The following is a 16,173-nucleotide window of genomic DNA, read 5'->3' on the forward strand; positions in this document are numbered from 1 at the left end:
TGCAATTGTAGTTTTGCCTATTCCACCAAGGCCAGTGATCCCCACCATGCGAACATCATTTGATTCAAAATCTAAAAGTTTTGTTACCGCTTCCATGCGAGAATTTATTCCAACCAGCATTGTAGCACCATTTGATGGCATCTGAATGATATCAGAATTTAAGATCTCTTCAACAATTTTTTGGACAAGTTCAGATTCAGTGCCACTGTCATTCACAGAGCATTTAATTAACACATGTAACGAGTCGGACTATGAAAAATAAATAACATAAACTGAATGCAAAACGTTTAATTTTTACATCACAGTTAAAGTGTTGTTTAGATGAAGTAAGCGACACGTAACTCAGATTGAAAATTTTTATTTAATTCATTTTTTTGGGTAGCAATTAGCTTTTGGGATGAAGTGGCATTAAAAGTCCACTTTTAGATGACAACATAATCTTACTGGATCTCACTACATGCTTAGAAAAAATTAATTAAGTTTTTTTCTTTAAAATTTTTCCAAATATTATAGGAGGGGTGAATTTCCCAATTAATAATGGTAAGTAATCTAATATTAAGTTCTTTTATTTCCATCTTTAATCTATAGCTAACTAGCTTAGTATAAATGATTCTTCTTCGTATCCAAAAAAAAAAAAAAAAGATTCTTCTCAAAATTTATTTAAAAAAAAAAAAAAAAAAAAAAACATTGTATAAAAGATATGACAAGAAAATTTTACTTCCATAATTTAGTAAAATTTAAAGAGAAAATAAAAGCTAACAATTAATTCTAGTGGTTGTTTAATTAACAATAAAATTTAATGGACATCACAAAACAATTAAAACTCTTGAAGATCAACAAATAGGAGTACGTAGTACTATACAAATACCTGTTTTTGTAGTCCCAGCCAGAAATATTGGCTGCTTCCCTTAAAGCGTCCCTCCACTTTTGTACCTTTGTCTTATCTTCAATTTTTTTTTCAAGCTCAGTCAGTTTGTTTCCAAAATCCCCTGTTTGCTTACGAACTTCAGATGTATCTACTTGATAGAAAACTGGTAGCACTTTTTTGGTACACTCCATGCTACACTCCATAATCTTAGCAAGTTCATCCAAACACCAACTAGAGGATGCATAATTTTTAGAAAATACAACTATTGATGATCTTGATTTTTCAATGGTTTTTAGAAGCTCTTCAGAAATGTTTTCTCCCCTATGGAGATTATCATCAATGAAGGTTTGAATACCATGTTGATCCAAAGCCTTATATAAATGGCTTACAAAACCACGGCGAGTATCTTCACCTCGGAAACTCAAGAAAACATCAAAGTCCTTGGGTTGGTGAGATGAGGCCATTGGGATTCACGAGCAGAAAGTTGAAAAAAGTTGAAAGGAGGAGGAGAAAGAAAGCTGTGAAAGCGGTGTCAATATAGAAAGTGAGGAAAGTGAAGGACGAACTAGGAATTGAGAGTGAGGGAATGAATGCAAGAGGCTAGGCTTTAATATATAGTCTCGCTTTTAAAAAGTGACACGCATTTTACATAGAGAATTTCAATATCCCGGAAGTTTCTGAGTAAAGCCCAAAATAACTCTTTGAACTTTCATTGAACCATACCGAGGTCATTGCTAGTAAAAAAATAACGTAAAATAAAAATCTTTATAGCTTATCAAAAAGTAATGTAAAATTTACTTAAAAGTTTGTGAAAAATAATGTAAAAAAATCTTTATAATGAATGATGAATGGTTCACAATATTAAGCAAAAAGAAAAAAATTGGTCACAAAGTAATATCATAAAAAGTTGTTTGTTCTCTTTTATGCTCTGATGAAGGTTTTTGGAAAATTTTTTACATATACGTGATCTGCAATCTACTCTTAAAACATTAAAAAAAAAAGGAGTGGAAATTTTGTACACCATGCCAAATTTATTTGTCCTCTTCCTTTAACAGAGTGCTTGGTGGGAAAAATAATTGATTGAAAATTTTCACAATTATACTGTTCTTCACAAAAATTGTGTTAGTCTATTCCTTTTTTTTCTTTGAATTAACACAACACAATATGAGGACTGAGATTGTCTGACATTAATACTGTTTAGTGGAAAAAAAAAAAAAAAATTCGGGTTAGACACGTTAAGCAGCATTATTATGCAGTTTGCTTCTCAAAAGTTGTGCCCGTCATTTCCTCTCTGTCAGTCTCTCTCTCTTTGAAATTAAAATGTTTTTTTTTTTTTAAGAAGCAGAAATTAAAATGTTTTTGGTTGCTGAGATTGATACAATAATTTTTCATTAATTGCACTGTCATGGAAGTTTCTGTGTAAAGCCCAAAATAACTCTCTGAACCTTCGAGGAACCATACTGGGGTCATTGTGGTCAATTAATCTATGTGAAACACGTACATGTCCCTCTTCCACGCAATCTGATACAGCTTTTCCAGTAACTTTAAATCATGTTAAAGCTTGATTGACAGAGAGACAAATCCAGGGGCTCTAGCGGTTTTGAGAGAGAGATAGAGAGACAAATCCAGGGGCTCCAGCGACAAATCCAGGGGCTCCAGCGGGTTTGAGAGAGAGATAGAGAGACAAATCCAGGGGCTCCAGCGGGTTTGAGAGAGAGAGAGAAAACTTGTTTAAAAAAAAATTATTTATTCTTGGGGCAAATTACAAATACAACTAAATTTATTGTTTTTGGGAAAAATTTCAACTAAATTTTTTTTATGAATTATTTTAGTTTTAAAAAATCAAAATTCTTCAGTTTTTTATTATTTAAGAGATACTAGAATTATTTTAGTTTTTGAATTACTTGTTTTGATTTTTGATACATTAAAAAAAAAATTTACTAATTTATATGTTGATGTAGCAATTTTTAAATGTCAAATAATTTTTTTTAATATTATCCTAACGAGAATTTCCTAGTCAGCCTGACATTGAATCAAGCCATTTCTAGTCTTTGATACTCATTTTCTTGAAAGGAAGATAGTCATGGTCGTTATGATTCAAAAATTTCGGTGCAGTATTTTAGCAGAGAAAAATGACTGGACTACGAAGACCCGTGCCTCACGTTGTTGAGTTAAGTCTTTCCCAGCCCCCTCTTTCGTGTGTGTTTCCTGGCAAGTTTGAAATACTCATGGGAATGCAGGGACAAATATTATCACCTACAGCTACCACTCAATCAAGCAGTAAACAGTAATTTGTAGGAAAATTCCTTAGAAAAGAAAACCAAAGGTGTACATTGAAATCAAACTAGATAACGTTTCCTAAGGCTAAGGAGCCTTTATTCCATGCCTAGAAACCATTTTCGGAATAGGCAATGCTAATCTATTTTAGTGTAAGAAATAAATCATGGCTATTAAACCATTTGCCGATTACACCATTCAGATTCTTAAAAAAAAAAATAATAATAATAATAATAATAATAATAAGTTATTAAATATTTTCGAAACAATATTAGTTTGCTATAAATTTTGCCAAAATATGGTATTGGACTACTTTCACGGATGGGGCACTTTCTGCTCTAATCTATCTCTTGTCAATTGTTATCTTCCAATAAATTGCTCCTTTATTTCTTTGTCTCTTGATAGTACACTGCGTATTTTCTCCTTTAGCAGACTCCTCAGCTGGATGCCATTTTTTAGAATTATATTTGATCTTTTTTTAATCTATTTTTATATATTAATCGATTAATCCATTAATCTATCTTAAAGTATAATATTTGGCTTTTTCAAAAGAAAAATACAAATAATCACAAAGTTATTTTGTGTTTTTTCTTTTAATTATTTATTATTTTTATGGGATGTATTTTCTTTAATTGATTGGTCAAAGAAATTTATTTAGAATAATGCTACAACTACTATAAATTTTAAAATATAGGATTTACAAAACAGATGTATTAATTTTTAAAACATAATAAAAAAATTATTATATTGTTGATATAGTGTCAATCATATTTATTATCATATTATTTTGTAAATATTTTGTAATAATGTTGGAAGTAGGTTTGGTTTTTTTAATTTATTTATTATGTTATTGATGTGGTAGTAATCATGTTTATTGCCATATCAATTTGTAATGTTTTTAATTAAAGAGCAAAAATTAAGTATGTTCCCCAATTAAATTCAAGTATCAACTAATAAAATACAAACATCACTATATTTTTCAGAGGCAATTAATTTCAATATAACTTAATGTATGAATTTTATTGGGGAACCATATGTATCACTTAAGTAACAATATCTAAAGTTTACCATCTGTAAAACTGGAGTAGCTTGAGCAATTTTCTTGTTGATATTTTGTATTTTTAGCCTTTTTTTTTTTTTTTTCAAGTTACACAAGTTAATTAGTATCCTAATTTTGTCTTTGCATGTTTAGTAGTTTTAGGACCACAATTTTATTTTTTTTTGGGTCACAACTTTGCCAAAATTTTAATATGATAAATTGAGAGTTGTTGCCTATCATTTCCACATGGATGATCATTATTTTTTGTTCACTATTCACAGATTAGTAAATCAAAGTTGTGATTAAAAAAAATTTGTGATTTTAGATTTTCTTATGTTTGTTTGTAAATCATCTTATTCAATGGAGTTTGGCTTCCCTTTAGTCTTTTTGTACATTAGAGATGACACGGGACTAACACTTAGCATAAAATATAGCTACATGCCAGTCTTGTCTCGTGTGCATAATATGGAAGCCCTGCTTTATTTAATAAACACTTTACATTTTATATTCTTTTTGGATAATTCACATGAAAGGTTCTACATTGGCTCTTGATGCTTATGCGTTTAAATGTGCGTTTGACTCCAAATTATAATAACGATTATCTTTATCTACAGTCCTTTTAGCAAAAAAAAAAAAATTTAGTTTTAGCAAAATAAGTGGATCCCAAGGAGACGGTAAACTAAGCTTGTTTCTAACTCATCTTATTTGCTTAAAATTAATTTTTTGTCCCTCCTTTAAATAAGTTGGCCAAACAATGTGCACATAAATAGCACTTATTGGCTTATTGCTTTTCTCTTGCCATCATCTCAAGAAATTATTGGCACTCAACAAGCTCATCCCCCTTTCACATGAAGAGCGAGCTCAAATCATGAGTCCCATATAGAGATCCACCCTCATGTGCCAAGGGAATGGAGTCTGCCTATGTGGACTTATTATTTCATATTCATTGTCCATTAAGTTATTCTTAGTTTCATTAAAAGTATTATCAGAAGTATTGATTCTCACAAAAAGTATCAAAAGTATTATATAATAATAATTGTAGGGATATAACAAATCATATGTCCAATTTTATAATTTGCTAAGTTATGCGATTGTGAGTGGTGGCATACATTTTTTGCTTTGTGTGACCCATCACTTTACATAAATCGCTCACAATCACACAACTTAGTAAGTTGTGAAATTAAGTATAGAAATGGTTGTGATCGAGAGTGGACTCATTAGATATAGGCAGCGGCACTACAAGGGTTTGATGTTGTAGCATTTGGTATGTGTGAGGAACTTAAAAATCAAGGTTAAGGGTTTGATATTGTAGCATTTGGCGTGTGTGAGGGACAAAAAACAAAGTTTTGGCTTATGCGTTAGTGTGAGAGCATCTTTTAGTGTGCTAAGGATTTGGTTTAATTTATGTTTCTGACAGTTAGTGAGTATATGTGACATTTTTATTATTGATAATGGATTTTTTTTGTTAGGTTCCATGTTGACACAAGAGACATCTCAAACTATGTAACATGGATGGAGGACCATCCAAGTTTTATAGAGCAAGCTATTTCTCATGATGTATTGATTTCATCTTATGAATAAAATTTTTATAATTCTCTTAAAAAAATTAATACCAATATTTTTAATCATCGATCACTTCCTTAAGATGCTTAAAGGAATCCCTTTGTCAACCAAAGTAGAACTAGTTACTCTTTTTTCATGACATAAATCTATATGAAAATTAAACAACCGCTAGATAGCATTACACCTTACCTTGGAACTAATTTTTCGGGTTGATCTCCGACTTGTTTGGACTTGGGCAAGACTCTTTGACAATATCCAAAATATTGTTTTAAAGACTATGACAGAAGATTAAAAGGCTTAATTTTAAGAGAAGTGTTACGTCAATAATATTTTTATAACATTTTTTAAGTAAAACTAAAATTAAAATATAGTCCTTAAAAATATAATGATATAGCATTGTACATCAGGTTATTATACTTAAACTGTGATCCAAAATCATTGTACAATTATTTTTAATTGAATAATAAAAATTACTATAATTCAAAAAAATAATTGAGAAAAAAAAATTTAAGCATATTTTTTTTCTTATAGGAGAAGTATCCTAAAAATTATTCTATGAATATTAAAAGATTGATTAATTATAAAAAAGACAAAGAATGGACATGGCCCTCATAAACAACAATTTAATTGAAAAAAAATTTAACTCACATCTTCAATTCATTTTCTTTTTGTAATTATTGTTTTAATTTTTTTAATATCAGTAAATCACGTACTATACTCCCAAATTAATTCTTTGGGTGATGCCATTCTAATTATAGTGGAAGAGCCATATAGAGATTGAAATTCACGCTATTTTGTAACCTAAAGAATAATAAAAATTACACTGCATGAAACAAAAGTCACTAATTTGAATCTCTTATTCCCTATATTTTTCTTGCTTATCCAAACAAAAATGTGATCAGAGAAAAGATGTTCTCAACTATAGCATCTTTGGCTATACTTAATTTGTGTGTTAATTTTATTTCAAGACATCCACTGATGTTAAAGTGTTCAAGAGCAAATAAATGGCTTACGAAACCACGGCGAGTATCTTCGCCTCAGAAACTCAAGAAAACATCAAAGTTTCTGGGTTGGTGAGATAAGGCCATTGGGATTCACGAGAAGAAAGTTGAAAGGAGGAGGAGAAAGAAAGCTGTGAAAGCGGTGTCAATATAGAAAGTGAGGAAAGTGAAGGACGAATTAGGAATTGAGGGTGAGTGAATGAACACAAGAGGCTAGGCTTTAATATAATATAGTCTCGCTTTCAAAAAGTGACACGCATTTTACTTAGAATTGCAATATCCTAAAGCTTCTGGGTAAAGACCAAAATAACTCTTTGAACTTTCATTGAACCATACCGGGGTAATTGCTAGTAAAATAGTAACGTAAAATAAATGCCTTTATAGCGGGTCAAAAAGTAATGAAAAATTTACTTAAAATGCTGGTAAAAAGTAATGTAAAAAAACTTTATAATGAATGATGAATGAGTCATAATATTTAGCAAAAAGAAAAAAATTGATCACAAAGCAATATGGTAAGAAGTTGTTTATTCTCTTTTATTCTCTAACGAAGGTTTTTGGAAAAAAAAAAAAAAATTTCGGTCAACTTGGAAATTTTTTTACGTATACGTGATCTGTAATTTGCTCCTAATACGTTAAAAGAAGGGTTAGAAATTTCGTAAAGCCAAACTTATCTGTCCTCTCCTTCTCTCAGAGGACTTGGTGGGGCAAATAATTCATTAGAAATTTCCACAATTATACTGTTTTTCTTAAAAATTGTGTCAGTCTACTCTTTTTTCTTTTTGAATTAACACAACACAATATTTCGCGGAGGGCTGAAATTATCTGACATTAATACTATTTAGTGAAAACAAAAAAAAGGAAAGATTTGGGTTACAAACTTTCACACTACCTAACATCATTATGCAGTTTTCTCCTCAAAAGTTGTCCGTCTTCTCCACTCTGTCACTCTTTGAAATTAGAATGTTTTTGGATGTTGAGATTGATACAATAATTTTTCTTTAATTGCACTGTCATGGAAGTTTCTGGGTAAAGCCCAAAATAACTCTTTGAACCTTCAACGAACCATACCGGGGTCATTGTGGTCAATTACTCTATGTGAAACATGTAGATGTCCCTCTTCCATGCAATCTTATACGGCTTTTCCACTAACTTTAAATCATGTTAAAGCTTGATTGACAGAGAGACAAATCCAGGGGCTCCAGCAGGTTTGAGAGAGAGACAGAGAGATAAATCCAGGGCTCCAGCGGGTTTGAGAGAGAGAGAAAACTTGTTTGAAAAAAAAAATATATTTATTTTTGGGGCAAATTACAAATACAACTAAATTTATTGTTTTTGGGACAAATTTCAACTAAAATTTATTTGTTTTTGTTTTTTTGAATTATTTTAGTTAAAAAAATCAAAATTCTTCAGTTTTTTATTATTTAAGAGATACTAGAATTATTTTAGTTTTTGAACTATTTTTTTTGGTTTTTGATATTCCCTATATTTTTCTTGCTTATCCAAACAAAAATGTGATCAGAGAAAAGATGTTCTCAACTATAGCATCTTTGGCTATACTTAATTTGTGTGTTAATTTTATTTCAAGACATCCACTGATGTTAAAGTGTTCAAGAGCAAATAAATGGCTTACGAAACCACGGCGAGTATCTTCGCCTCAGAAACTCAAGAAAACATCAAAGTTTCTGGGTTGGTGAGATAAGGCCATTGGGATTCACGAGAAGAAAGTTGAAAGGAGGAGGAGAAAGAAAGCTGTGAAAGCGGTGTCAATATAGAAAGTGAGGAAAGTGAAGGACGAATTAGGAATTGAGGGTGAGTGAATGAACACAAGAGGCTAGGCTTTAATATAATATAGTCTCGCTTTCAAAAAGTGACACGCATTTTACTTAGAATTGCAATATCCTAAAGCTTCTGGGTAAAGACCAAAATAACTCTTTGAACTTTCATTGAACCATACCGGGGTAATTGCTAGTAAAATAGTAACGTAAAATAAATACCTTTATAGCGGGTCAAAAAGTAATGAAAAATTTACTTAAAATGCTGGTAAAAAGTAATGTAAAAAAACTTTATAATGAATGATGAATGAGTCATAATATTTAGCAAAAAGAAAAAAATTGATCACAAAGCAATATGATAAGAAGTTGTTTATTCTCTTTTATTCTCTAACGAAGGTTTTTGGAAAAAAAAAAAAAATTTTCGTCAACTTGGAAAATTTTTTACGTATACGTGATCTGTAATTTGCTCCTAAAACGTTAAAAGAAGGTTAGAAATTTCGTAAAGCCAAACTTATTTGTCCTCTCCTTCTCTCAGAGGACTTGGTGGGGCAAATAATTCATTAGAAATTTCCACAATTATACTGTTTTTCTTAAAAATTGTGTCAGTCTACTCTTTTTTCTTTTTGAATTAACACAACACAATATTTCGCGGAGGGCTGAAATTATCTGACATTAATACTATTTAGTGAAAACAAAAAAAAGGAAAGATTTGGGTTACAAACTTTCACACTACCTAACATCATTATGCAGTTTTCTCCTCAAAAGTTGTCCGTCTTCTCCACTCTGTCACTCTTTGAAATTAGAATGTTTTTGGATGCTGAGATTGATACAATAATTTTTCATTAATTGCACTGTCATGGAAGTTTCTGGGTAAAGCCCAAAATAACTCTTTGAACCTTCAACGAACCATACTGGGGTCATTGTGGTCAATTACTCTATGTGAAACACGTAGATGTCCCTCTTCCATGCAATCTTATATAGCTTTTCCACTAACTTTAAATCATGTTAAAGCTTGATTGACAAGAGAGACAAATCCAGGGGCTCCAGCAGGTTTGAGAGAGAGACAGAGAGACAAATCCAGGGCTCCAGCGGGTTTGAGAGAGAGAGAAAACTTGTTTGAAAAAAAAATATATTTATTTTTGGGGCAAATTACAAATACAACTAAATTTATTGTTTTTGGGACAAATTTCAACTAAAATTTATTTGTTTTTGTTTTTTTGAATTATTTTAGTTAAAAAAATCAAAATTCTTCAGTTTTTTATTATTTAAGAGATACTAGAATTATTTTAGTTTTTGAATTATTTTTTTGGTTTTTGATACATTAAATTTTTTTTTTACTAATTTATATGTTGATGTGGCCACTTTTTAAATGTCAAATAATTTTTTTTAATATTATCCTAATGAGGATTTCCTAGTCAGCCTGACATTGAATCAAGCCATTTCTAGTCTTTCTGTCTTTGATACTCATTTTCTTGAGAGGAAGATAGTCTTGGGCGATATGATTAAAAAATTTCGCTGTAGTACTTTAGCAGAGAAAATGACTGGACGAAGACCCGTGCCTCACGATGTTAAGTCAAGTCTTTCCCAGCCCCCTCTTTCGTGTGTGTGTTTCCTGGCATGTTTGAAATACTCGTGGGAATGCGGGAACAAATATGATCACCTACAACTACCATATAGACTCACTCAGTAAACAGTAATTTGTAGGAAAAATCCTTAGAGAAGAAAACCAAAGGTGTACATTGAAATCAAACTAGATAACGTTTCCTAAGGAGCCTTTATTCCATGCCTGGAAACCATTTTCGGAATGGGCAATGCTAATCTATTTTAGTGTAAGAAATAAATCGTGGCTATTAAACCATTTACCGATTACATCATTCAGATTCTTAAAAAAAAAAAAAGGTAATAAATTTCTAAATATTTTTAAAACAGTGATAATTTGCTATAAATTTCACTAAAATATGATATTTGACTACTTTCACCAAAATCTAGTTCCATAAAACTCAATTTTTTTCATAGTTAAATAAGTCGTCAAGAACATCTGGATTGGGCACATTCGGAGTCAACAACTTGACAGGCTTTGGTCAATCGACATGCTTGTGACACTTTCGGCTCTATCTCTAGTCATCTTCCAAGAAATCTCTCCTTTATTTCGTTGTCTCTTGATAGTACACCGTGGCACTTTCTGCTCTAATCTATCTCTTGTCAATTGTCATCTTCCAATAAATTGCTCCTTTATTTCTTTGTCTCTTGATAGTACACACTGTTTTTGCTCCTTTAGCAGACTCCTCCAGCTGGATGCCATTATTTAGAATTATATTTGATCTTTTTTAATCTATTTTTATATATTAATCGATTAATCCATTAATCTATCTTAAAGTTTAAGAGAGAAAAACTTATGGGTTGATCTAAGCTAGAAGTTGTGACACCTTTTAATTAATCCAGGTAGTTTTAATTTGATCCAATATTGACCTTAATCTATGAAGGTCAGACCCAACTTCTACTTCACGCTTGAATACTTTCAGCCTTGGATTATTGTAACTTTTGACCATTTTTGGCATTATGCAATCAAACAGTTTTTACTTTATCTTCTTTTTAAGAACTTTACATGCACTTGTCTACATCGTCTTTTGCTGACTATGCGCCTGTGGCTAAGCTTGTTTGCAGCGACGGACCCACAGCTACACTAAGGGGCCTTAGGCCCATGGCCCCCTTGAATTTCTTGTTTCTCTATTATCGAGGGAGGATTTATTATTTATATTCTCCAAAAATATAAAGTTATTCTCCTGAAAAATAATATATATATATATATATATATAAAAGCTTTTTTTAAACTTATTTCTTATTTTTTTTATTAGACGTGAATTTTGAAAATATGACTTGTTTGGTATCATTGTTTAAGTATTATTGTTCAATTTTTAGTGTTATGAAAGTACATGTTTGAGTATTATTAAATACGTATCAAAAGTGTTATTGTCGTTTAAACAATAAAAACTGTTGTTTAAAAGCGGGTACCAAACAATCTCTATTATTAGATTACATGTACTTGTTATTCTTTTTGCTTGTAAAATTTCAAAAATATCAAACATCAATAACTATGTCAATAATGTCATATTTTGATTTTAAGCTTTTGTGGTAAAAAATTATGCATAACAAATAAATTTATTGATCGAATAATAAATAAAACTCGATTAAAACGAAATTTGATATACATGTTAAGAACATAAAGAATATACAATTTAACGATTAAATTTTCAAAATTTATATTTAATAAATAAATAAAAAGAGACAAGAAAAATTTTAAAAATTTCCTGTTCAAAACACACGTGAAAGAACCCAATAAAAAAAAGAAAAAAAAAAGTTAGGCGTCACATTTATGTGACTGTTTGTAAGACCAAATATGCCAGTAAGGTGTGTTGTTTTTAATTATTAATTTTTTTTTTCCATTGGTAATTTTAGAATCGGTTTTTTTTTTTCTTTTATTCAAATGACTTTTGCTGTTAAGTTTTTTGTGATCCAAAGTTAAAAAACTGACTTTTTTAATTATTTATCCTTGGTAATATTAATCACTTTTTTAATTATTTTGTGTTTTTTCTTTTAATCATTTATTATTTTTATGGGATGTATTTTCTTTAATTGATTGGTCAAAGAAATTTATTTAGAATAATGCTACAACTACTATAAATTTTAAAATATAGGATTTACAAAAAAGATGTATCAATTTTTAAAACATAATAAAAAAAGTATTATATTGTTGATGTAATGCCAATCATATTTATTATCACATTATTTTGTAAATATTTTGTAATAAAGTTGGAAGTAGGTTTGGTTTTTTTAATTTATTTATTATATTATTGATGTGGTAGTAATCATGATTATTGTCATATCAATTTGTAATGTTTTTAATTAAAGAGCAAAAATTAAGTATGTTCCCCAATTAAATTCAGGTGTCAACTAATAAAATACAAACATCGCTATATTTTTAAGAGGCAATTAATTTCAATATAACTTAATGTATGAATTTTATTGGCGAACCATATGTATCACCTAAGTAACGATATCTAAAGTTTACCATTTGTAAAACTAGTAGTAGCTTGAGCAATTTTCTTCTTCACATATATATATATATATATATATATATATATTAAGTTACACAAGTTAATTAATATCCTAATTTTGTCTCTGCATGTTCAGTAGTTTTTGGACCACAAATTTTTTTTTTTTGGTCACAAGTTTGCCAAAATTTTAATACGATAAATTGAGAGTTGTTGCCTATCACTTCCAAATGGATGATCATTATTTTTTCTTTACTATTCACATACTACTACATTAAAGTTGTGATTAAAAAAAAATTGTGATTCTAGATTTTCTTATGTTTGTTTGTAAATCATCTTATTCAATGGAGTTTGGCTTCCCTCTAGTCTTTTTGTACGTTAGAGATGACACAGGACTAACACTTAGCATAAAATATAGCTACGTGCCAGTCTTGTCTCTTGTGCATAATATGGAAGCCCTTTAATAAAAACTTTACATTTTATATTCTTTTTGGATAATTCACGTGAAAGTTTTTACTTTGGCTCTTGATGCTTGTGCGTTTAAATGTGCGTTTGGCTCCAAATTAAAATTCAGTTTATTTTTGCTACTATTCATGGGCCCTATGCACTTTTGGTATTATTTTTAAGTTCTACTGTACTATTTCAGTTAACATTTATCTTTATTTACAGTACTTTCAGCAAAAAAATTTCAATTTCAGCAAAATAAGCGGATCCCAAAGAGACGCTAAACTAAGCTTGTTTCTAACTCATCTTATTTGCTTAAAATTAATTTTTTGCCCCTTCTTTAAATAAGTTGGCTGAACAATGTGCACATAAATAGCACTTATTGGCTTATTGCTTTTCTCTTGCCATCATCTCAAGAAATTATTGGGACTCAACAGGCTCATCCCCCTTTCACGTGAAGAGCGAGCTCAAATCATGAGTCCCATATAGAGATCTACCCTCATGTGCCAAGGGAATGGAGTCTGCCTATGCGGACTTATTATTTCATATTCATTGTCCATTAAGTTATTCTTAGTTTCACCAAAAGTATTATCAGAAGTATCGATTCTCACAAAAAGTATCAAAAGTATTATATAATAATAATTGTAGGGATATAGCCAATCATATGTCCAATTTTATAATTTGCTAAGTTATGCAATTGTGAGTGGTGGACATACATTTTTTGCTTTATGCGACCCATCACTTTACATAAATCGCTTACAATCACACAACTTAGTAAATTGTGAAATTAAGTATAAAAATGGTTGTGTTTGAGAGTGGACTCATTAGATATAGGCAGCGGCACTACAAGGTTTTGATGTTGTAGCATTTGGTATGTGTGAGGAACTTAAAAAGCAAGGTTAAGGGTTTGATATTGTAGCATTTGGCGTGTGTGAGGGACAAAAAACAAAGTTTTGGCTTATGCATTAGTGTGAGAGCATCTTTCAGTGTGCTAAGGATTTGGTTTAATTTATGTTTCTGACAGTTAGTGAGTATACATGACATTTTTATTATTGATAATGGATTTTTTTTGTTAGGGTTCCATGTTGACGCAAGAGACATCTCAAACTATGTAACATGGATGGAGGACCATCCAAGTTTTATACAGCAAGCTATTTCTCGTGATGTATTGATTTCATCTTATGAATAAAAATTTTATAATTCTCTTAAAAAAATTAATACCAATATTTTTAATCATCGATCACTTCCTTAAGATGCTTAAAGGAATCCCTTTGTCAACCAAAGTAGAACTAGTTATTCTTTTTTCATGACATAAATCTATATGAAAATTAAACAACCGCTAGATAGCATTACACCTTACTTTGGAACTAAGTTTTCGGGTTGATCTCCGACTTGCTTGGACTTGGGCGAGACTCTTTGACAATATCCAAAATATTGTTTTAAAGACTATGACAGAAGATTAAAAGGCTTAATTTTAAGAGAAGTGTTACGTCGACAATATTTTCCTAACATTTTTTGAGTAAAATTAAAATTAAAATATAGTCCTTAAAAATATAATGATATAGCATTGTACATCAAGTTATTATACTTAAACTGTGATCCAAAATCATTGTACAATTATTTTTAATTGACTATTAAAAATTACTATAATTCAAAAAAATAATTGAGAAAAAAATATTTTAAGCATATTTTTTTTCTTAAAGGAGAAGTATCCCAAAAATTATTCTATGAATATTAAAAGATTGATTAATTATAAAAAAGACAAAGAATGGACATGGCCCTCATAAACAAAAATTTAATTGAAAACAAATTTAACTCACATCTTCAATTCATTTTCTTTTTCTAATTATTGTTTTAATTTTTTAATATCAGTAAATCATGTACTATACTCCCAAATTAATTCTTTGGGTGATGCCATGCTAATTATAGTGGAAGAGCCATATAGAGATTGAAATTCACGCTATTTTGTAACCTAAAGAATAATAATAATTACACTGCATGAAACAAATGTCACTAATTTGAATCTCTTATTCCCTATCTTTTTCTTGCTTATCCAAACAAAAATGTGATCAGAGAAAAGATGTTCTCAACTATTGCATCTTTGGCTATACTTAATTTGTGTGTTAATTTTATTTCAAGACATCCACTGATGTTAAAGTGTTCAAGTGCATCTCTCTCTCATAATATCTCATGTCCTTCTGAATTGTCATCTTTATATATGCTTAAAATTTCCTATAAATGGGATACAAGCTTGGTGTCAAAAGTGGAGGGTGGATGTAAGGTTCAATCCTAATTTTTTGCGTTTGATGAAAGCAGTGACATTCTTCTGTTTAATAACATTTGGACCTCCCAAAATTTCGAAAGAAAGATTAGGGTAAATCACAAGGCCACATAAAACAAAGCTCCTTAGTAACTTGATTTTTCCAAATGTTGCTACAGTGGTTTGAGAGATTTTGCATTATGAATTTGTGATGGGTTACCCAAAAATGGGGAGAGGATGCCTCATCAAATGTGCCTTACAAGGCTTGATATTTGTAACAACTAAGGTATTTTGAATATTGGAACGAACTGCAAATCCATCTGTATTTTTTTATTAGTCTAATCATGGTAGCCAAAGAGTTAATCAGCCATTTTATAGCCTAACAGGAAACACAATTTGAAAATGAAATAACATCTTGAAAATGATTACAGGTACAAAACAAAGCATTCTTGATAAACGTTATTTATATACAATGAGCTACTATGAAAACTTATATCAGTACAAATTTCTCAATATTAATTGTAAGAAAAGAGGAAGAGTGATATCAAGGTAGAATGTTTGGGGAGATAAAAAGGTAAAGGGAAGGAGAAAGTGTAAATGTTAAAAAAAAAATGAGCACAATTTTCTTTTATTTGAATTTAAGTAAAATATTACATTTTTATTTTTTAAAACAAAAAGAGAGAAAATATAAATTATTTAATGATAAGGAGGATGTGGTTGAATTTCAACATTGAATAAAATAAGATAAGAAGAAAAAAATAAGAAAAATTAAAAGATATAACAATAAACACTAAATTATCTAAATTATGCTATGTAATGGAATACTAATATATTTTTATCTACTATCTTTATATTTTTATAACAATCAAAGAGAGAGAGAGAAAAAAAAACTTAAAA

General features: G+C 29.9%; 1 protein-coding gene and 1 long non-coding RNA gene across 2 annotated transcripts in view; both read right to left on the bottom strand.

Moving 5' to 3' along the window:
* Nucleotides 1–1,585, bottom strand: part of LOC112015113 (disease resistance protein RPV1-like) — a 10,123-nt gene extending 8,538 nt beyond the window's left edge. Inside the window, exons 1-2 of the mRNA XM_065762481.1 lie at nt 869–1,585; nt 6–205 (exon numbers count right to left, since the gene is read on the bottom strand). Coding sequence (XP_065618553.1) covers nt 6–205; nt 869–1,332 — 664 coding nt within the window. The 5' untranslated portion in view covers nt 1,333–1,585. The remainder of the gene's footprint in view (nt 1–5; nt 206–868) is intronic.
* Nucleotides 1–16,173, bottom strand: part of LOC136062848 (uncharacterized) — a 36,055-nt gene that overhangs the window by 8,538 nt on the left and 11,344 nt on the right. The gene's annotated exons all lie outside the window — the stretch shown is intronic.

Source organism: Quercus suber, unplaced genomic scaffold (genome assembly GCF_002906115.3).
Source record: "Quercus suber isolate HL8 unplaced genomic scaffold, Cork oak 2.0 scaffold_459, whole genome shotgun sequence".
NCBI classification, from domain to species: domain Eukaryota; kingdom Viridiplantae; phylum Streptophyta; class Magnoliopsida; order Fagales; family Fagaceae; genus Quercus; species Quercus suber.